The sequence below is a fragment of the Lepisosteus oculatus genome, chromosome 7, assembly GCF_040954835.1.
Source record: "Lepisosteus oculatus isolate fLepOcu1 chromosome 7, fLepOcu1.hap2, whole genome shotgun sequence".
NCBI lineage: Eukaryota > Metazoa > Chordata > Actinopteri > Semionotiformes > Lepisosteidae > Lepisosteus > Lepisosteus oculatus.
Window position 1 is genome coordinate 24,221,404 of NC_090702.1, and position 23,803 is coordinate 24,245,206.

The 23,803-nt window shown below is 38.8% G+C and overlaps 1 protein-coding gene across 9 annotated transcripts in view; it reads left to right on the forward strand.

Annotated features, from left to right (window-relative positions):
* Nucleotides 1–23,803, forward strand: part of grip1 (glutamate receptor interacting protein 1) — a 305,230-nt gene that overhangs the window by 164,553 nt on the left and 116,874 nt on the right. Inside the window, exon 1 of one of the 9 annotated variants that reach the window (XM_015352811.2) lies at nucleotides 22,275–22,352. The exons of the other annotated variants lie outside the window; for them this stretch is intronic. Coding sequence (XP_015208297.1) covers nucleotides 22,331–22,352 — 22 coding nt within the window. The 5' untranslated portion in view covers nucleotides 22,275–22,330. Of the gene's footprint in view, nucleotides 1–22,274; nucleotides 22,353–23,803 lie in introns of those variants that run through there. 9 annotated transcript variants of the gene reach the window in all.

Sequence of the window (23,803 nt, forward strand, 5' to 3'; positions counted from 1 at the left end):
TCAGTGGCGATAGATTTATGCACCTAGTGCTTTTATTTAATAGCTAACTTTCACTGGATTCTTCATTACAAGCAAGATGGAATCAGAAGTGAAATAAAGAGTAATTTAGGATATTAAAGTGCACCAAATGGACAGAGTCATTAGCGCTTGTGTGTGTTATTTATGAGTGTCATGATTGAATGCGGAGTGATTATGGGTGGTCCGGGGGCTGGCGGGGCTCAGGATTATGTGGAAGTACAGAACAGCAGACGAGGTGATTTGTGTTGCTGGCTGGAGTGGCGGTGGATGCACAGAGTTGAGACGGCCGGCACTTAAGTGGGGGCACCTTGCACGACCATTTTGTGCTGAGTGTGTGAAAATGATAATTTCAACAAGTTCTGAATACAGTATACCATGTGACTGTAATGATGTGCATTTCTTCCTGAGATGTTAGTAGACGTTGTCCCATGAAGGGCTACTTTAACAGGTGTGTTTACTGGCCTGCATAACTACAGTATTATTGTAAATTGAACACGTGAGGATTATGTTGTAAGTTTAAGGCAATGCTTCTTTTTCTTCTGCTGCCGAACTTGCTGGTGTGCCTAGTGCTGCTGCATCACAGTTCTGGGGTCCACAGTTGAGTTCTGGGCTGAAGAATTGACTCCCACAGACATGCCGAATAAATTTGGTTTGCTATTATAAAAGTTCCTGTTTTCCCTGTCCCTGCTGTGGGCTGGCAGGGTAAGAGCTGCCATGTGCTCTCAGTCTCACTTTGCACCCTCGTTTTTTCTGAGACAAGCTGGGGATTGCCGAGACCCTGATGAATGAAGAGAAAAACAGAGGGCTTTTTCATGTATTTTTAAGTAGCAGCGAGAAGAAACCTTCCCAGATTGCTCTTGCAAATAAATGCTGGAAACTGCGGGCAGCGGCAACTTCCTCTCGCATGAGAGGCTGAGAGATGAGAGTGCGATGACAGGCTCTGGGAGGGAGAGCAGCGCCCAGCTGTGATTGAAGTTGTGCAGTCATTGTGGTGGCACTGGAAATCAATTAGGAGCTACACAGCGGTCAAACCTTCATTGCTGTACTAGATGGAAAGGCCATGCGATGCAACACCCTTGCTCAGAAAATCTTATTAGGATCTAATTACCTTAGGAATCTAAAATTCCCCTCCCTGAGTGGTCTTAAATCTGCAGGTCTTCATTTTAGCGGCTATATTCGAGGTAGATAAAAATCTACCACATGTACAGTATGGTTTTCATCAATAAGATAAGGGTATATTTCTGCAGACGTGGGGAAGTACAGTATATAGTTACCTCAGACTACTTGAGCCACTTTAGCTCTGATTTGCCCTGCTAGTGTAACAGTAAATGAAAATATTATAGCACACCACTACTTTGCCTTCTAGATTGCTAAAACAAAGGCAACAGCATGTTATGTTGGGTGGCTGTAAATTCCCCTTTGATGGAGGTGAAGCAGTCAGGGTTTCAAAACAAATCATGCTACTGGGTTCCCTTCACATTGACCATGTTGTTGAACACATTGTTTAAAGTGTTCCTATGGGAAGCAGGAATATTTACATTTGGGAAAGAGGGTATTGGATGAATGGCAGAGGCTGCTAACCGTGATTGTGGAGAGCCCCAATTCAGTTATTCGTAACGGTCTACTGTTTTAAAAGATTGGTAACACATGTGATCTGTTGATTAATCAAGCCAGTAATCTAGATAACACTAGTCCTTGAGGATTGAAGTGTACTTAGATTTTAGTCCTCTGTGATTTCTAAATTCATTTTAAAAATCATCTGTTTAATTGATTACAGTTAAATTGTACCACATCTCTAGAAATTGGTGATTTAAGGCTGACTTTTAAAAGCTGCTTGACTGGGGCTCTCCAGGAGCAGGGTTGGAGATACATGATGTATGGTGAATGCAGCACAAGGGTATGTGGGCTGTGTAATGTCTATGGTACATTATTATAATGTGTGATAGTAATGTAAAGCCACGTTTCTCAACCTGAAGCTGAATGTTGATTAGTCCCTCCCATGACCTTACTTGTTTTGCTGTTAACCTACAGTATGCAGTACTCAAATGAGGAGGACAATAGGGAGCTGTTCCCCGTTACAAAAAGAGGTTAAAGAAACACTGATGTGCAGTGCAGTGATCCTTAATTATTGTTTCCGGAAATTTAGTTTGATTAAAGCATACATCCACATATCTTTTATTTAAAAAGTCTTGGACATGTAGTACAATATGGTGAGCCAGCTCAGAGGTATATCAGAGGTCCCTGTTGGTATTCATGCACCAGCTGGAATAAACCTGCTTCTATCCCCTAGAGTTACACTGGCTACAGATTGGAGGCAAAGGAAGGGTTAAAACCCACAGCCACACTCCTCTCCAGGACGCACACCTGCTGAGCTTGCATGATCAGTTAAGGACTGCTGAAAAGGAAGCTCAGAGCAATGTTGTCATTGACTTTTTGTTCTTTGCTGGCTGACCGGGAGAGGAATTCTTTGAGCTGTTTGATTTTTGATCCTGAGGAATTTCCTTTTCTGGAAGTTCTCTACCCTTAAGGTTTGTTTACAGTGCTGTGTTAATTGGCCATTTGTTTTCTCTTCTGGTCAAACGATACAGAAGAGGAGTGTTCCCAGCTGAGAATTTTTTCCCCGTGGGCTGTGCTTGGGAGGTACACCTCCGTTGGGAGGGCACCTGGGGGCCATCCTCACCAGATGCCCGGACCACTTCAACTGGTTCCGATCGATCCAGAGGAGCAGTGACTCTACTCTACGGGTCCTCTTGGACGGCCGAACTCCTCATCCTGTTAAGGAGAGTAACCCAGCAACCCTGTGGAGAAACATTGTGTTCACCACCTATACCCATGATATCATTCTGTCAGTCACTACCTAAAGTTCACGACTATAGGTGTGGATGGGGACATGAACTGGAAAAATGGGAGCTTCGTTTAAAAAACATGGCCCCCACTTCACCACCACAATTCAGTACAGTGTCCATATTACTGCAGCTCCTGCACCAATCTGCTGGTCAATCTCACAATCCCCTCGACCCTCATCCCAAGGTCTGGAGTGCATCCAAATTGGGGATCTGAGGGTTGCATTTCTGATGCAGAAAATGTTATCCTCTTCGCCTCATCTTATTTTGAATTCGAGTGATCATGGGAGAGTCGGCACCTCCCATTCCAGTTCTCTCCTAGAAAAGAGTTGGGTTGCTCTCTCCAGGTGAGGGGGGGACAGCTGCCCCCAAGTGGAGGAGTTCGGGTCTACTTAATTAAAATTAAGGAATCATCTGGAATAAAAAGCAGCAGTGGAATACCATGTGCCATTGAATTGCTTTATTTTTATTGTTGCAGTGACTGACATCCACGAGTGGGGAAAAAGTAAGAAATGCACTGCTCTCATTAACCTTCTTTTCTTTGCTCCAGAAGACACGTAAAAACTAGGTGGCATACCAGTCCCAAATGTAAATAAATAAGTTCTTGAACAGCTGTTGCTTGGTTTTTTCTCCCATGCATCCAACGTCCATTCGGACATAATTCCCTGTCTTCATCGCTCTTATCACTCAAAGACAAGATGCTAAACAATTGTTCCCAAACACCTGCTGCCAGCTTTCATACGCTTGAGGATAAACACTCATGATTGCATTCAAACCTTCATGGAGTGCCTGTTTGATTGTAAGTATATTTTATGACGGTGATTGTACTTATATGGCATTTGTATAAAATGAAGCCCCTGGATAGTTAAGATGTCTTGTACTGTAGCTACATCTGCCTTTATTCTGGATTTGTTCCAGTTTTTATTTCCATGTGTCTTTTAGGAACAGCTGTAACTTGCTACCATATACAAAGATCATGTACAACTTATTTAAGTTCAGCGACAAAATGGAAGGTGTTTGCCATTGTATACCTGGAAATTTACTGTACATGATCACCTAGAGGGCCATCTGGACCTCTGTGACACTGAGTAACATTTTATCTCAACTAAATAAGCATAAAGCATCACAGGTTTCATTTACAGATGAGAACAATGGGATTTTGTTAATAGTGCTATATTTTTCACATCAATTCCAGCAATAAAAATAAGCTTAATTTTCTTGAGTAAACTTTTATTTTCACTTTTATTTTGAGTTAACAGGTTATTTTGTCCCCTGATATTAGTAAAAAAAAGCTCCGTTTGAGTTCTTTGATTTGTCTACATCTGAGAGAGAACTTTAAACAGGTAGTAGAGGTTATGTATAATTTTATGAGTCTACAGTAAAAATTATTTAAAGATACTTTTTGCAAAATATAGTTGCTTTTGCAGAAGAGTTGTTCACCTCATTTCACAAAGGAAAGTGATTCCACAGGTTGACTTTATTCCATATTTGAATGTTTATTGTTTTAAAAATGAGAATGCTCCAGTAGTCCTAAAAGTACTGAGGATTTTCATAAGTATGAGACAGGATTGTGTTCTGTGCTGATGTGACAATGAGGTAAAAGGTTTTAATACCAGTTTTCATTGACATCAAAAGTTTAGGGTAAAAAAATATCTTGCCACTTTTGAGGGATAATTAAGCCTTGTTTTACACATTTTTCTCATTTCCTTAATTAATTTCTAAACTACTAATTCACTGCAATAGCATATGTTCCAATAACACATTGAAATCTTTTTCAAATGGCCTCAAAATGTTTTGTTTTCTCTGGTGTAAATACAATGGTGGTTTAAACTTGACTCTTGTGGCTCCATTTTTGACAGCACTTCCTTATCTTTACAATGCAGTGAAGTGGCCTCTTTTATCACCTAGGTTAAGATTTTATGTGTTGCCATACAGTATGTTAGAAAAGACAATATTTCTTTAAGTCTTTTTTACTGTCAAAACCATTTTTCTTCAAGTGAAGTCTTTTTTTAACTTACTCTCAGAGCCTTGCTGGTTTTTAATTGGCCAATACATTCTATTGCAGTTATACTGTACCATAAGGACATCAGAAAGGTTACAAATGAGAAAAGGTCATTCAGCCCATGTAGTCCTTTGGGTAGTTAGTAGTTAATTGAATGCTAATCAAAAGATCTCACTCAGCCATTTCTTGAAAGAAACCAGGGAATCGGTTTCAGCAACATGGCTGAGTAGCTTGTTTTATACTTCCACAACCCTAGATTTGATTTATTGTACTGTAGCACTACAGTATGTTGCTTTGTAGAGTGTATTCTTTTGTTATAGCAATTTATCTTATATGTTAGATGAAATGATTAGCAGCTGCCACAATAACACTTTCAATATGACTGCAAATTGAGAGCTTAGCTGTCAAACCAGTTGGCCATTTATCAAAGTTGCTAAGAGGCTCAGTTAAATCAAACAAACTGAATGATTCTGTGGCAGAAAGCAGGATAAAGTCTGTTTTTTAAAGAAGGGAAACAAATGGTAAAGAATTATGTATTCTGCAAATAGCAATGTTTAAGCATTTTACAAAATAAGAGCGAAATCATTCTGTTGAGTATAAATAAGAGCCGTCTGAATTGTCAGATTACCCTTTAATAACCATCATGAATTTGTGTTTTAGCCAACACAGAATTAAAAGGCAATGAATGTGACAGGGTTTAGAAATAAAAGTGCAAATTTTAAGAACTGTGTTTTATTTACAATAATAGCCTTTGAAGGGTTGGGCCATAATTATGTTAATTACATTTGAAGGGAAAAGCACAATCTTCTTAGGAAATTAAGTAAACTGAAATCAACTAATGAGGTGGTCTCAGCCCATCTGAGAAGGCAATAAAATGTAGCTCTCTTGCTAAAACCAAATATTAGTTGATTTACACCTAAGAAATGAATTACAGCCTACAGTACATGCCCCTAATGGATCAGACATTACTTGGTGTTACATGCACATAATTAAGATACACTGCTATTAAAATAGAAAATCTTTGTGTACAGTAGCTACAGTACCTTGAAATCATGACCCCTGTGTTATGAATTCAGCAGTGAAAAAATGCACAGCTCATATTTTACAGTATGTTGTATTTAGGGTTGCAAGTGCAAGTACAAGTTTCAGCAGTAATAAGGAAATAGGCAGTTTCCCTTTGAATTTCTGTTCTCACTTATAACTTAACAAATTGACAAAATACCCACAACAGTTAATTTTAACTTGGTCAGTTAAAATCAGTAAGGAAGTGCTTTTCTGCAAAGTCAAATTCAAATGGATAAATAAGGGTAAGAACTGAATGCCTGAGGAATGTAAATCTCTCTCTCAATTAATCCTGCATCAGCAGGGTCTGCTTGTCGGCATGCCCGTCTCCATTTGGTGGTTTGAACCAAATCTTTGAGCTGACGTTGCCATTAAATGCGACCAAGAATACTCCAACCGGCGCGTCGCTCCGCCTGCAGTCGGAGTGGGGGGGGGGGAGGAGAACAAAGTAATGTAGCCAATCCATAGAGGGGGATTATTAGGAGGCATAGGAAATTTGGCCAGGACGCCGGGGTTACACCCCTACTCTTTTCGAGAAACACCCTGGGATTTTTAATGACGACAGAGAGTCAGGACCTCGCTTTTACATCTCATCCGAAAGACAGTATAGTGTCCCCGTCACTATACTGGGGCATTAGGACCCACGTGAACCACAGGGAGAGCGCCCCCTGCTGGCCTCACTAACACCTCTTCCAGCAGCAACCTTTTTTTCCCCAGGAGGTCTCCCATCCAGGTACTGACCAGGCTCACACCTGCTGAGCTTCAGTGGGCTGCCAGTTGTGAGTTGCAGGGTGACATGGCTGCTGGCATACCTGAAGAATGTAAATATACAGTAGTTATACAGAGTAACATTTGAGAGAGGTAAAGAACTATATCTGTAAATGTGAATGGAAAGTGCTTTGTTCTTTCTTGTCTTTGAAATTCATTTATTGAAATGCCTGGCATATTTGATCAACTAATGGGCTGTGAATGTTTCAGTGAATCTTGTTAGGCAGTTAACAGCTATTTAATTTGAATCTGCAGGTCTTCGTGATCGCATTAGCAATGCAGTGCTTAGCACAGTAATATTATTTTACAGTGTCTAATTGAAAATGGAACGAAAAAGGTATTGATGTTTTGAGTTTTTTAATTTCAACAATCATGTGACAAAGGGCTAGTGAGCAGTGCATCACAGTATATCACAGCTTCAAAGACTATAAACACCAAATTGTGAAGCAAATTTAGAGCAGATGAGAATTAAGTTAGTCTTACATGCACAGGAGCTTTGTTCCTTAGTTGGAGCTTAAGTCTTAGTTGAAATACTGTAGATGTATTATGAATGCAGCCTTAAATGGTTTAATTAGTCAAGAATAAAACAGTTATACACTCTACAAGTTGCAGGATTGACAAACGGCAAAAAGGACCTGTTACAAACTGTGCATGTTGGAAATCAAGGGAAAAGTAATGGCAAAAAAACAGCAGTACCCTTTGTGAGTCTGGCATTTTGTCCAAGTTCTGCATTCATGTAAGCAGCATTACCAGTAGTTTGACATTTCTTTAAAATGAAACCATATTAACATTTTGTCCATCAAACACCTGTCAGAAGTTTGCAGAGATGGGGGATATTTTTGTCTTCTGCTTGCTGCATTGTTTAGAAGCAATTGTGACTCTTTCATTTAATATTGAGTGGTATCATATCATTCCAGCCAATATGACCCAAAGGCGATACATCCTGTACAGCATATACAGTACCTGTATGTAGTTACAAATAGGGTTTAAAGAAATAGAGATTATGAGAAATAGGCCAAGCAGGATAATCAGTAAGTAAATAAAATAATCATGACCCCCAAGTTGTAAAGATTTTGCAAAGAATGTGACCCAGTGGTTGATACAATTAGGGGCGACTGAGTTTTTTGTTCTATGGCATAGTTTTGATAAAAAGAATAATAAGAAAGTTACACTGGGTTAAACAAATATGAATAATGACAAAGTACATAGTAAACAGCACACAACATAAATATATGACATGTGATACAAGTTACACTATTTACCAACTACAGTATTTACCAGCAAGGCATCCCAGAGTGGTCAAGTGTTCAAAGATCCTACAGTATATAACACCTACACAGGCCAACAAGAGGGATAAACTGTGTTCTGCACTTAACGAAATACAACCAAGAGTTATATATTTTTCTCTATAAACCTGAATGCTACAAAAAAGGCATCCAATAGCCAGGAGAGGCCATTATTAAGTGAGGGATTCTCCATACAGGAAATCAGATGTTTCCTAAAAACATCAGAATGGCAAGCCATCTTAACAAGGTTCAAATACTCAAATCGAATCTGGTCTTTACAAAAGATCTGGACAAGGAGATCTTTCCTGGCACTTTCTTCTTTCTCTGTGTACCCCTTTCTCCTGCTGGTCATACTGTAGGAAGCATCCTTATCGCTGACACTTTCACAGTGAGGAGGGGAAGGTAAAAAGAATGACAACACTAATCAGGACACAAAATTTGTACCCGCCTTAAAAATTGACACGGGCTGCTTGAGTAGCACTTAATGCAGAAGCACAAATTTTGGTTTTGATGACATACGTAATTACTAGGGTTTTTAATGGGGGAGCATTATGCCAGTTCACACCATCAAGGAGGAATTTTACTATGATGGCTCATTATACTGAATAATGGATTCCTTTAAGAATTCCTGCAGTGCTAATAACAGAGTTGCCATGGATGCCTTTACATGGTGTCGCATCTGCTTGTCTTTACTTGCTTGTTCTCTGATAAACACAGTTGTCCCCAGGGTTAGGGGTGGCCCTGAGTCTTGAAGAAGAAGAATGCATCCTGGCTAATGAGTGCTTTATGGATGGTGTAATAATAGTTTGTGAGGGCAATTAAACGCTTAGAAAACTGTAGGCAATCACAGATTTTGTAAGGTTTAAATTGTGGGAAAACATGAGAAAATATGGACAATATATTTTTTTTATTGTTAAATAACCTCATTCTGTATTCTACTCCCCTCTGTTACCTCTTTTATTTAACAATAGCCTGGCCAGCAGGTAAGGAATCCTGCTTCAGCTTCAAGGTTAACTGTTGCATTTGCTGGAACTAGTGAAAATGAAGGGAGCAGCAGCTGTCACATCTTTCCAACAATGTTGGCTGGCTTAAGTCCCCAAAACCCATCTAGCAGTATGCTTTAAACTGCACACCGCAGTGCGTGTTCAATGAGAATTTAATCTCTCCAGCAGGGTGTTCATTTAGGAAGCAAATCTGAAAACAAATCTTAACTGTGCCCACATTTGTAAAGGTACGTGTCATACCGTCTTGTTAAGAACAGCTGTTAAACAACTTTAACCTTTAGAACTGTTGAATGTCATTTTGTACAACTTGGAAATTTTTACTCTGCCAAAGCTCTTAAAAGGAACGTTTAGAGGTTCCCATGGCTTGTGTTATGCTGATATACTGTACATGTATAGTACATTGATCCCTTGTCCTTTCCCTCATGCTTGAAAGCCGTGGCTGAGTTGTTGCAGTTCGGAGTAGCCCTGTATGAAATTATAGCTTTGGTAAACTGAAAGATAGATCAATGTAGTACTTGTCTATGAGATAACGTCTCTTTCAAGGCCCATACAAGAATGTTAATCTTTGCCTGTAGTACATGAACTGCTTTAAACATCTGTGGTGAAACTTCAGCGTGATACTGGAAATTATGAACTGCTAGAAACTAATGCTGATAAAAACTGATAGAAACTAATACTGATAGAGACTAGAGGCAGTGAGTTATTTCCTTCTCATTAAAGGACCAAGTTGGCTCTGAGATTTTACAGAAAGAAATCACGGCTTTAGTACGTTTCTGTGCAGAGGACTTTTTGCATTTGTAACTGTTAAAAGACCTTTTCCTCAGATCTTTTCTGTTCAGATGTATTCTATTCCGTGTGAAAAATATGGGACTGTAACATACAGTATTTTTCTTAATTTTGATCTTTAATTATTTCGTTTCCTTGGTTTCTTAATATTTAAGATTAATTTTGACTGTATCGTTTTAGCCTCATAGTATGATGTTCATGATGATTCTTATATAGTATTTAATAAATATACTGTTTAAAAGTTTATGCATATTCTGTCTTTTAGGATGCATTACAGATTTGTAGGCCTCATTCACAAGTGATTGTGATAAAAATGTATTTTATCCACATTGGATAGATAAGGCGCATTGTATTCCAAACAAACCTTTTGTAAATGAGGCCTTGTCTGTAAAGCTTTGATGCATTATGGACTATACAGCACTAAAATATTATTAGTATGTGTATATGGTTATGGTTTCATTGATGATGTTAATTTACAGAATCAGGTTGTGATATATGAAATCATAGAAACCATTAAAGCTTTGTCTGGAAATGTATATTAATGTGAAAATTGCCTCTGTAAAATAAACCCACATAATTAAAATGTATCAAGTTTTTGAATGTGCTAAAAGGAGAAAAAGTACCCACACCCAGAAATCATGGAGGTGCTGTCCATTAAACAATGAAAACAGTGTTGTCTACTAGTTGTCAACAACAGTTGTTAGTAAAGGAGTAGAGCATATTATGGAGTAGAGGGTGTCCATGCCTGCTGACTGCACTATTTCTGAATGTTCTATCATGGTGTTATCTCCAGGGCTTCAGACTTATTACTAAAGACAACAATCTGAAAAAAAAATATTGTTTTACATGTGTGTTGCTTTTGAAGTTGCATGAATTAACCTTCATATTGATTCCAGATAACGGATTAAAATTTCTAAAGACTGTCTTTGGGATAATGAATGTGAATTTCCATACTACTGCCTCAGGATAAATTGATTTAAATGTCAATTTGTCCTTGATATAGTGAAGGTCTTGCCAGTTTTAGAGCCCTAATAAAATGCGACATCATACCCCCCCCCCAGACATTTTAATGAAATTCTGTTATTATAATGCATGTTAATTATATATGGATAACACAACATCCTTTAAATGTTAAACTTCTAATGGATTTAATAAAATATCTATGGCACAACATCTATTTGAATCCTTAATGTTTTCCAGTGTACACACTGAAGCATTCAAATTCTTGAAGGACTCTTGCTAAAGGCTTTTTTATATGCTGTAGTGGAAGAAATTTGTTCAATAGAACTTGTCACAATGTCACAAAAGAAATTCCTGGTATCTGAATCCACAAGCATAAAGTTTATGATTTATACCTTTACCCATCCCTTAAATAATAAAATGCTTTATTAAGCATAAAATGCTTTCTCTTCCCCTCCCTAATCTCCAGCCTTTAAAACAGGGCATATGAATTAGTTCCATTTTTATAGCTTAAAAAGCCTGCTTAACATCTTGCTTGCCAAAAACAAAATTGGGGTAGTTCAAGTCTGCTAAACACTGTGTGAATACTTAAAGTTTCTTGTACCACCCTTTTTAGTATTTTTGTAATTAAAGGCACATGAGTCATGATGCATGGGGGTAGCATCCACGCAAATAGTGATAAAAATAACTAACATATGGGAGTTCAGTGAGAACCAAAACCAGCTGGTTCTAATAGATAGATAGATACTTTATTGATCCCGTGAGGGAAATTGCAGTGCAACAGCAGCTTAACACACACAACACAGCCACAGTGTAACGAATTATATACTAATAGTACAATACATACAATACAATACAAGAGTTACTCACAGTCCGGACACACAAGAGGAAACTAGAACAGAACAGTACACAGAAAATCGTATCACACGTATGAATATAAATATAGATGTAACCATAGATATAAATATAAATATAAATGTATTGCACAGGTCCCTGGCATATATTGCACGAAAGTGGTTGTAAACGGGAAAAAGAAAAAGAAAAAGAAAGAGAACAGATGTAGCAGTAGATGTATATATGCGTTTAGTCCAGAAACAGGTCACTGTCGCTGTTGCCTCTGCCAAGACGCAAGGTGGATGCGTTGTACAGTCTTATAGCAGACGGCAAGAATGACCTCCTGTAGCGCTCCCTGTCGCACCGTGGATGAATCAGTCTATTGCTGAACGTGCTCTTCATTCCTGCAAGCCTGTCATAGAGGGGATGGGAGAAGTTGTCCATGATGGCCTCCAGTTTGGACATCATTCTCCTCTCAGCCACTACCTCCAAGGGGTCCAGGTCAGACCCAATGACAGAGCTCGCTCTCCTGATGAGCTTGTTCAGCCTTTTGGAATCTACTGCTCTAATCCCAGAGCCCCAGCACACCACTGCGTAGAAAATGGCACTCGCTACCACCGACTGATAAAACATGTGTAGCATCTTACTACACACATTGAAGGACCTGAGCCTCCTCAAGAAGTAAAGTCGGCTCTGTCCGTTCTTATAGATGGCCTCGATGTTCTTAGACCATTCCAGTCTATCGTCGATGTGCACTCCCAGGTACTTGTACGAGTCCACCATCTCCACGCCACTCCCATGGATGTAGACAGGAGTAGGTTTGACCTTTTTCCTCCTGAAATCTACCACCAGTTCCTTTGTCTTTGTAACATTCAGTTCCAAGTGGTTCACCCCACACCACTCCACAAAGCTGCTGACCAGTCCTCTGTACTCCTCCTCCTGCTCACCCTTGATACATCCCACAATTGCAGAGTCATCTGAGAACTTTTGCAGGTGGCATGACTTTGAGTTGTACTTAAAGTCCGAAGTATAGAGGGTGAAGAGGAATGGAGAAAGAACTGTCCCTTGAGGTGCCCCTGTGTTACTCACTACCAGTTCAGACACGCAGTTCTGAAGTCTCACAGACTGTGGTCTGCCCGTCAGGTAGTCAGTGATCCACGAGGTCATGGAGGCATCGACTTGCATCTCCTCCAGCTTCCTCCTTAGAAGTAAGGGCTGGATGGTATTGAAGGCACTGGAGAAGTCGAAAAACATGATCCTTACAGTGTTGCCAGCCCTGTCCAGGTGTGAGTAGGCCCTTTGCAGCATGTAGATGATCGCATCCTCCACACCAACACTGGGCTGGTAGGCAAACTGTAGGGTGTCCAGTGATGAGCTGACCAGGGGTCTCAATACTGTATAATACTGTATATCCAGCGTTTGCTACCGGATTAGTACAAACCTGATTGATGTGAGTCCTTTGATGGCTCACCAGTCTAGTGGAGGGGAGTCCCCATTACCTGTAAAGCGCTTTGAGTGGAGTGTCCAGAAAAAGCGCTATATAAATATAAGCAATTATTATTATTATTATTATTATTATTATTATTATTAAAGAGTGCTAGCTGATGGATATTGTTGAACAAACACTGATGGGATGATTGTCCAGTCAAACTTGGTAGCAAAATTAATCCTGCAGTACATACAAAATTAATTATGCAGTTCATACAGTACTGTATGCAGCAGTGTATGAGTGTGCAACCTTTTATTGATCAGTTTTGTTTAATGAAAGTGGGAAAGTTTCCTGAATTGTAGTTAAACCTATAGTAAGTATTACTGAGAATGAGAATATTGATGGGGTACCACTTTGATAGAGTAGATTGCCTTTTGTTCTCATAATTACATGGATAATTAAGGCTTATTGTTCAGTAGGAAGACCCACAAAATCACAGAAGACATGCCATGCCAGTGCTCTTACTTTTCACACTCATAAAACCCTTGCAGGCAATTTTCCTTTCTATTTTGCACATTGGAGTGACAAAGGCATTTGCATTCTCACAAATAGTTTTAATGAGGGTGGCCTTAGTTCTTTCCATGATTTGCAAGCGCAATTAAGAGGCTCATGGCTCCTCTGTCTATACTTACATCTTGATTCTAATGTGTGTCTGTGTCATCCCCTGGGGGCAAGGTTGTCTGTACACCCAAGGCATAAACTCTCTTGTACTAGGGATAAAATAGATATTGGATACCTCTGTGTATGCCACCCAAAACAGGCTTCGTATAAACTCTTAGCAGCCCTTATTTTTGAGAACTGGAATTAATTATTGAAGATGAGTCCATTTCTTTGTACAGGACAAATTCTGCCTCCAAAATCCCAGAGAGGACTTGGCCCCTTGTACATGACATGTAAGGGAGACGTTTCTCACACCCCTGTGGGTTCTTTCTGGTTGTTGCAGAAAGCATGTTTCTGACAAATGCTTTGAGAGTGTCCAGACGTTACAGTATGTTCTGAAAATGAGTTTCTTTCCATTTGTCTATCATTCTAAAGAGGGCTCTTCCTGGTGCTCCTAGTACTCTAGCTGAAACATGACTCTGATCTGAACCTCTCACAGCAGAAAAGATCTGGCTGGATTGAATGCATCTTAAAAGTTGATGGTGCTCTATTGGGAGACTGTATCCCCCACCCCCACATGCATCACTGGATCCTGTCTCCATAGTTTTTTATGGTACTTTCAGCTGCTGGAATCTAGAGGGATCCGCCCTGCTAGGTACCAGTGGGAAAGACTGGGGACTTGGAATGCTGCTGTTGATGCAGCTGAAGCCTTGTTATACTGGATGGTAGCAGTTTGATTGGATGATGTGCAGAAGCTAGTACCACTGAAAGCAATTGGTGGAGAGGGGGTTATGGTGACAGGTGATAGGTTTTCTTAGAGATTTGAGGAAGGGAAAAAAAAAGACAAATCTGTCTTTTAAAAGTCTTTGGGAAGTTAAAAGTGTCAAAGAAAAAGCTCACTGGAATAAAGATGTACTGTAGATAGTTACAAAATTGGGATCTAGTGTCCTGTGTAACTGATCTCTGCATTCATTCATTTCTGCTGCTGTGGTTCAGGAATTTTTTCTGAGGCAGCAAGTGGGAAATTCAAGTTTCATGGTGAAAATCAGCCTGTTGGGTGGCAAACAAAATAAACTGTAACACGTGTTAATATATGTACAGTACATATTCTTTTGAAAATATTTTTTTTACATATTAAAAACAGTCACCAACACAAATGTGGCATGTTTGTTGTCTTAAAGAGGGGAAAACGGATCCATGTATCACTGTGATCCTTTTAAGGATTAATCCTCTCAACAAAAGCTTTCTAGTGTGGCAGGAGTGCTGTCTGAAAGTGAAAGATGATAAGTTATTAATTTTTCAAAGTGCACGAAACAAATAAAGCTATCACTACTTCTCTTTTAAAATGGGTTTTAGATGAGAGCCACTGTGAAATATTCCTGGAGCCTTTTCCTCAATTTAATATTTTCAGAAACAAGACACATTTGTGGCAGTTCTAGCCACAGGATATCTCTGTTATGTGATCTCCACTAGGGTTATTTGTCAAGTGTCTTTGAAAATCTTTTTTTAAAGTAAGAAATATTGTGGAATGCTAAAATACAGTATTGCAATAGGTGCTCTTGCAAAACTGTTTAATCAAATTCACTCTTATAACAAAGCAGAGATGTAGAAATGCCCTGCTTCTAGATGTAATGTATTCTAGAATTCAAATCAGTTGTCTAATTATAGACTTGGTGATTTGTTGTGCACACACTGTATAAGCAATTGTTGCTGTGTTCGTCAGTGCCCAACGGATACCTCAACATAGTGAGCACCATCTATCACACACTGGAAATGTCTTTCTTTAGCAAAAGTTTGTTTCAACAAATCACATTCGGACCTAGAATTTTCTATTACTATTTCCCTTGTAGTATGAGCATTTTGGAGTCTGGAACAGATTTTCTTTGTCCCAAACCCCAAATTGACTACTACTCCCACACTAATTTTGCTTTTGCAGTAATGCAGAGTTGTTTGAAATCAACAGCTGTTTTTGGTCCCTCCACATTTCTATGTTTGTCTTTCTGCCCCTCTGCTTCTGAATCATAACTCTGCCTTTCGGCACCTTGCTGAATGCCTTCTGTCACATCTGCACCATTTAATCAAAATTCTGTTTAAAACTGCTGTTTTGATTTTGTGCTTCATAAAAACAATAAGCCATATACCATTTCACTTATCAGGGGAGAAAAAATATTTTAACTTTTGGTCAATAACTGCACTTATCCCATTGTATAATATTACGGGATTTTAATGGAGAGGTCACTCCTTACTGTATGTCAAATACCAGTTTCATTTTATTATTATGCTTCTAATTTTGTTTCAAAGGTTCATTCACTTAACCACATTAGCCTGAGTGTTTCTGTAATACTGGACCAGAAAGTCAGCATATTTGAGTCCATATCCATGGATGATCTTTGTAGTCTAAAACAAAACCTTTGCTCTTATTTTTAGTTGCCACTAGAGGGATGTATTGACAACACTTTCTCTGGATTTTTGTTGTTACAGACTGGGCTGCAATATTGTACCACAATGATTAAAACATGGTGTAAAAGGTAGCATTTTGTATAAGTCACCTTCTAATATACAAGAAGTAATGATTATAATACAGATATCTTAATTAATGCAGCAGGATATGATTTCTCTTTCTTACTAAATTGCAGGAGATCCCTGTATTGCTATGATGAGAAAATGCAGAGTGAGCTGCTGTATAGGTGCCCCTGCTGGCTTCATCCAATAATTTATTATTCATTGCAGTTAAAAGAAATGATTTGATAGTAATGATGCCTTTACCACAAAATGTCCTTGGTATTTTCTTCTGATGAGATGCACTAGCTGCCCTATTGCAGGGGCACTATCTAGCCATTAAAGTATTGCAGTTATTTGAACAGCTCCTGAAAGGACAAAATGTCTTTGCTGGGTAGTTTGCCTCATCATTGATGTTGCCTGGGCTTAATGTTGAAACATGTCATGTGTGGTTGATAGTGAAGCATTCATAAGTGGTTAGCATTGCACCCTTGCAGTGCTGCGGACTTGGGTTCAGTTCCAGACCTAGGGTGCTATCTGCATGGAGTTTTTATGTTCTTCCTTTGTTTGATAAGTTTTCCGCAAGGTAAAATTGGCCCTGGTGTGAGTGTGTGCATGTTTGTATCTGTATCTGCCCATCGATGGACCGTATCCTGTATCCTGCCTTCCACCAATTGCTTGTCATGATAGGATCCGGCTCCCCCACAACCCTGTATTGGATAAAGTGGTTTAAAGATGGATGGATAGAATTGGATTTGGAGTGTATCGGCATGTGTATATTACTAATGTGTGAAGACATTTACAGTAAAATGTAGAAGCAATTTCTTCAATTCCTTCATTCCTCAGAGTGAAAGCACTTTCTTCCTCGCGGTGTGTTTTGCTTTTCAAATCATTCTGTGTAGCATGTCATCAAATGTGCTGAGTGTTTTAGAAAAGAGTAGGCTATGTTTGTCAGCTGTCCTGCCAGTCACAGTAAAGACTGGCAGATTGAGAACATGGTGCAGGCACATTGTGCAGTGGTGTCTTGCTTTATGACTCTGAGGTACTTTATGATTCTAGAAATTGAAATTACTGTCAACAAAAAAGTCATTTAGGCAAACTTGGAGCAATAGCTGTTACCTTGAGGTTTACTCCTGTCAGCCCTTCTTAACATCTTCGTTGTGCAAACAGTGCCTATCATCCTACATTTCCTAACCTAATCAGATCCTTGTGGGTTGGAAAAGTTTCCATGGCATCAGACAATTTGATCTGGAGAGCAAATTTAAATGGAACTGCAGCCAGACAAATGGAACCAGTCCTTTTAACACAATGGTTTCTGTTTGAAATTTAATTCTGAATTTTAATTGTAAACATCCCTAAACATTGCACACTGTAATTCTGTCATTCACACTGAGCTACATTTAACCTTGTATCCTGTACACACTTAATTAGAACACACCTTTTCAACTGAAACCTTTCTGTGCAATACATCTAAATAATTACATCCTTTCCAAAACAGTACTGTGTGAAAGAGGCCATGCACGTTTGCTCTGGGGGCTCCCAAGTCACTGAACAAGTAAAATGAACTGGTTTGGCCTGAGAGAGCCCAGCAGTCCAGACATTATCAGGACATGCCTGGGCTCTTTCATAAGCTCACTGTTGCTGGGAATCTTCACAGCTGGCCAAGTGCTGCCTGAGTTCGATGGGCTTGAGTGGGAGAGTGTGTGCTTATTTTGCTGCATGACAGTGATACCTGTGGTACAGTCTATCCAGGGCTTACAAGCCACCCCTCCAATATACTGCAGTACAGTATACTGTTCTGTAGGCACTGTGGAACTCACAGTGTTCACAAACAAAGTGTGTTTTCAAAAAACCGCTGTCAGTTTTCTTGACATTTATTTACAGTAAGTCAAAGCTGTGAACTTAATTGTCCAACAATTGCTCATGACTGACTAACAATTGTTCATCATCGGCTAATAGTAATTCCAAAGCTACTGTAGGTGAAAGGTGTGTGAAAAAAATAACTGTGAATTCAAAATGTAAAAAAATACTGGGAAAGAGGATGGTGGGGGGGAGTGTCATACCTTTTGAATAACAGGTTTGACAGGTGCATTCTTTTTACTTTCAGAGATGCATCAGTGTTATGACATTGCTTGAGAAAAAGACAACCATCTAGTGACAAGGACAGGGAGTGGAACTAAAAAACATGTTTGCTGGGAGCCTTATTCATTTTCATATTAGTTTGGAATGTCCAAAGCTCCAATTGTTTTACCGAAGTTAGTAGTTCTAATTTCTGTAATCGAGAATCGAAAATCATAGATTCCTTTCCTGCAGTATATTGCTGCTAAGTATCCTCAGAAAAGGCTTGATGTACTGTAAAGAAGATATTTGCTTTGCATTTCTGTATAAGAATTGAAAGGATACTACTTTCAAGTGTGATGATTTCATTTGCTAGTAGACTCAGACCTGAAGAAATATGAAGTTAAACATTGGTGCTAATGCTGACATTTTTCCTAGACACATAAACAGTTGCCTTTATCTTTCATAATTGTACACTCTCTCAAATACAACCCTGGACTGCTGCCACAAACTTATAATAGCAGGAGCAGACTGTGAAATGAATCATGCATTTAGAGCTCTTAGATGGGACATGCACAATAGCAATCACAGCTGTTTTCACAATGTACACATTACACTCAACGAATAATACCTTTGTCTTGCAGAAAACGGTCTGTTTTTTACATTTACCAAACTTTCAATCACGAAGACAACTCCATGCTCTCCAAGCCTTCCTGTGTGGTTTTTAAGCAAGACCGGAGACCGATTTACTTTTGTTATCACCTCAGACATACAGTATAGTAGTATTCCATGATTGTTATTATTTGTTATTATTGTTTATTTGAATTATTTGAATTATTGTTTTACATAGTCTAAGGGGCACAAGTAGATTCAGCAATGACTGCTGTTGCATATTTTGAAAAGACTCTGTAAAAGTTTTAAGCTCTCACTCACTTGTACAGCTGTTATGCTATATGTGATGATGTGGAGTTATTGTTAGTTTTCTTCACACAGCAAAGAGCTGAGAAAGACAGCTCTGTGATGAGATCAGCAGGGATCTCAGGGCTGTTTATCAGTAGCCGATCCCATTTCCCTCTTGTCCATTAAAACAGCAGTAAACATGTAGGCTTTCAATTACCTTGGGCAACTATCTCCACTTACAGTACTGTATGTGAGAACCTTACCTGGTTCCACAGAACTGCAGAAGTTGCTTCAAAGTGCTATTAGAGGACTGTACAGTATGTGATGGTGCATAATGCAGCTTAATACACTATAGGGCTTGTTTTTTTTAATTAGAGATCTATTAATAATACATATTTATGTTTTTTTATTTTATCTTAGACTTATTACTCCTTTCTGTTTGCCTTTCCTCAAAGGCAATTTGCATGCAAACTGTTAATAACAGTGTATGTACTGTGAGGTCCAGATGAGAATTTGGGATGTGAATATATGATATATCCTGATTCATTCTCAAGGTTCAGGCAGTAGGGGTTTGGGGAAAATTTGTGTGTTTGGATTCAGAACTTGTAAATGGATAGAAAACAGAATAAGGGGTGAATGTTCAGATTTGTATGTGCGACAGCAATCTATATGAGGCGACTGCTCTCTCTAATTTATATCGATGATCTAGATTTTGTTACAGTTCATTAACTAGACAATTTACAGATGATGATAAAAGAAGAAGATTAGAAAACATTGTAAAATTAAACATGTAGATAAAACTCAAGATGGCAGATGACCTGTAATGTAGATAAGAGTTGAAACTATAGAAACAAGATGGGAAATATTGAAGAGGCTACAGATGGAAAAGACGTCTTAGGTGTTTACATTGATATTTTTGGATTTCAAGTTGGATATTCTACAGAATATTGGGAAGTTATAAAAATGGGGAAAGGGGAAGATATTTAATTATAAGTGTAGAATTTTAATCAAAGGATGTTATGTTTAGAGAAACTTTAAACAGTTTTTATTGAGCTAGAACAGTAGATCATTTCATATCTGATTCTAATACCCATTGAATGTTGGCATAACATGGTATTTAAAATTCCCATTTCTAAAATAAAGCACGCCTTTCAGCCTTGCCCCGTAGAGTGCAGCGTCCTTCAATGCACCGTAATTAATCTAACTTTCTGTACTCTTTGTCATTGAGCAATGTTCTGCCACATCTTCCTTTAGATTTACTTCCCTGTTGGCAGACAAGATGATTATAGTTCTGCAGATACTCTAGATATCTAAACTGATGAAAATGGATGAATATTATTTGTCATCAGCTGTGTTGTGCTTCTCTTAACTCGCAAGCATAAAAGTTTACAGCTGCTAATGTAGGAATCCGGCTATGATGGTACAGTATATTTCCACTGAGCTAGACCATTATTTTTTTTTTCTTCAGGAGCAGATTTGGGTCCAATTATTATTGACTGGAGCAAGACCTTTTTAAAATTGAACAAAAAATGTTTACTTTTGGCACCACACTTTAGAGTCCCATGAATATGTCCTTTTTATTTACTTATAAAACCATCCCTTTCTGCAAAAACATTTTTAGTAAATTCATTCTAATTCACTTCCAGTATTTTTAACCTGTTTTGTCACCTTACGAAGTACACTTCTTACAAAATGTATTGTAGATAACAGTTTTTACGCAGCATATGATCTGTAATGTCTGGTTAATTTGGAGGCAATGTCTGTGCAATGGTTCTCATAGGATTGGCCTGATAGAAAAACATACAGTATGACTTGTTAAAAGACAGAGAAATCCAAACGTGGAAATGAAAAAGGAAAAAAAGGCTGAGATTGATCATTCATGTCCATATAGCAAAACTGTAAAAATGATTTGCATGTTTATAAAATCTGAAATAATTACTGCATTCAGATATCAGATATGAGTCATATCAGATATATTTAATCATAGTTAAATATATGATATTTACTGTAAATATCATACAGTATACTGTGGTGCAATGGCTCTGTGGCTAAGGATCTGCACCTGTGGCTGCAAGGTTGCTGGTTCATATCCCGCAGATGGCAGAGGAATCCTACTCCGTTTGGCCACTGAGCAAGGCCCTTAACCCCAACTGCTCCAGGGGCGCCGTACAATGGCAGACCCTGCGCTCTGACCCCAAGCTTCTCTCCCTGTCTGTGTGTCTCATGGAGAGCTAGTTGGGGTATGCGAAAAGACAGATTCCTAATAGAAATTGTATATGGCCAATAAAGTGATCTTTTATCTCTTATCTTATATTTCAAAACATATTTCCACAGGATGGGAATGCAATCTTAAGCCTGGTGTGAGTGGGGTCTTCTGCATCAATTGGTATGTGTTCATGACTTACTAGTCAAGTGATCACCACAGGCTTGTTCGAAACCATTTACAGAAGGCCAATTCACCAAAGGGTCAATTGATTTCAATCAGTGTTGCTCCATCTAATTGCTTTTATACCTTACTTCCATCATTGACTCACCACTGCCTGGCAAGAACGTTTAACAAATTTTCGAATATCCATTTGCCATTCAGCATTGCTTAATTAGTGCAGTGGCATTAATGGTCCCTGGTGCTAACACTGAATTACAGCTGCTTTCATCAAAGCGCAGGCAGGAGGAAATGAGCATCAAGGGAATCAAAGTTTGCCTGAAGCTGCACCCAGTTTCGTCAACAGATCATGTGTCCTAGTGGACCATTTCTCTGCTGGTGTTCACTTTATTACCCGTGCAGTTATTTATTCAAATTCCTTTTATACAGCTCTCACTCCCATTCCCTTACTTAAACCTACACACCAAAGATAGAAAAATTTACTCACCTGCTGCCAGTTCTGTTCGTCTCCAGACGACTGATTGACTCTGATGACTGCTCTTCTGTCAGCGCCCCCTAGTGGCCGATTAGTGACGGGCCAGTGCGTTCCGAGCCGGTGTCGATACCTTCGATCCCTCAGAATGAGCTGAGCACACTGTGGCTGTCAAGTCCTGTTGTCTCCTGCTCCTCCCTCCCTCCCTCCCTCAACCTGGGCCTGCGTGCTCGGGGGTCGAGCCACAGTGAGTGTGTCATGACAGGGTTGGAGCCACAGCCGCAGTCACAGTTCTTCCAGGTTCCCCAGACCCCCTCTCCCTGCTGCCTTGTCCCTGCTCTCTGTATCCCCTGGAGAAGGACTGATATGCACAAGCTCCTGGAGGAAGGTACGTCCCAATCTCGACCTGCTTTCATGAAAAACTGGAGCCTAGAAACGCAATTAATCCATTCCGGTCTCTCATTTGGATGTCTTAGCAGAGAGGTTGATAAAATACTTATTTACTGGATTTCCTGCAAAGTGTGCTGCAAAAGTGTTTAAATAATTATTCACATGTACAGTACTTTGAACTTTTAGAATTTTTCTAGAGATTTGCTTCGTACTTTCAAACGTGTAGTTTTTTTATGGAATGGCGTTTTTCCTTGTATGTGACCCTTTTAAGTGTAGCGTGTTACTACTGACTTCCATGCTGTTGCAAATCCATTTGGGAACTTGTTCAGCACTGGCAATATCTCTGAAACATATGTGCTTCTCTGAAATAATGCTAATACTGGTAACTTTTTTAAAGTGGTTAGATACTCTTCAACAAATAACTTAAAACTAAATGCATCACATAGCTTTGATCTGTTGAATTGAGGATTTGCACAAAGGTTTGTAAACGAAGCTGTTTATTTTGTTTATTCTCATAAGATTCACTCCATTGATACAGACTGTTTTAATCTACCTACTGTATTCTCTTAGTTTAGTCCTGGAGCTCAGTTCTAATCACAATTACAAATAAAATATTTGCCTTTCTGATTTCCTTGTAACAAGAAAAAAGAGAAATAGACATTTATATTTTGTCCTCAGTTATGCAAAGGATTATCTGCTGTTTTACCTTGAAAGTGCACTATTCCCTGCCAGGCTTCTTAAACTCACCATTTCAGGCTAATTTTCTCTATGTGAAAGCCTGCAGTTTCTAGGGTAGATTGGCATTTCAGTGGCTCATGCAATTCAGGGCTTTTGATGTTTCATCACATCAAAGAATATTGTGTTAAACCTGTTTTTTCATAGAAACAGTCCTCTCCTTCTCAAAACTCTTTCAATCTTCAAAGAAAGATTTCAGAAGAATTTTATTCTTATGTTCTCATATTCACATCATTTCAGGGCATCAGTATGTTATAGCTCTCTTTATTTCTGATAGAAAATACACAAAACACATTTTAGATTTCTTATGAACCGTTTGTTCAATGAATGCTGTACACAGCATCTTTAAACTTTGACTTGGCATAAATTTTCTATTCCTATTCTTTGAAATCACTTGCCGTCTGCTCTCATAAGAGCAGGATTTCTTGCTGCTGCAGGAGAATTCTAGACTTTGACAAATTGGCGTACTGACACAGCAGATGTTGTAGTAACATCACTTCCAATCAGTTAATTATAATGTCTTACAGTACATTTTTGTTTGTGCTTCCCATGAGTAGCTACTAATATTAAATTACAGTACATAAAATAATGACTTAATACTTTTTGTTTCCTTGGTCATTTTAGACAGGGGTAGGTGGAAGAAATGATATCAAATAACTCTAGAACTGCTGGGTTTTTTTTCTTTTATTAAGTGTTCAGTTCAAGTTTGGTTTA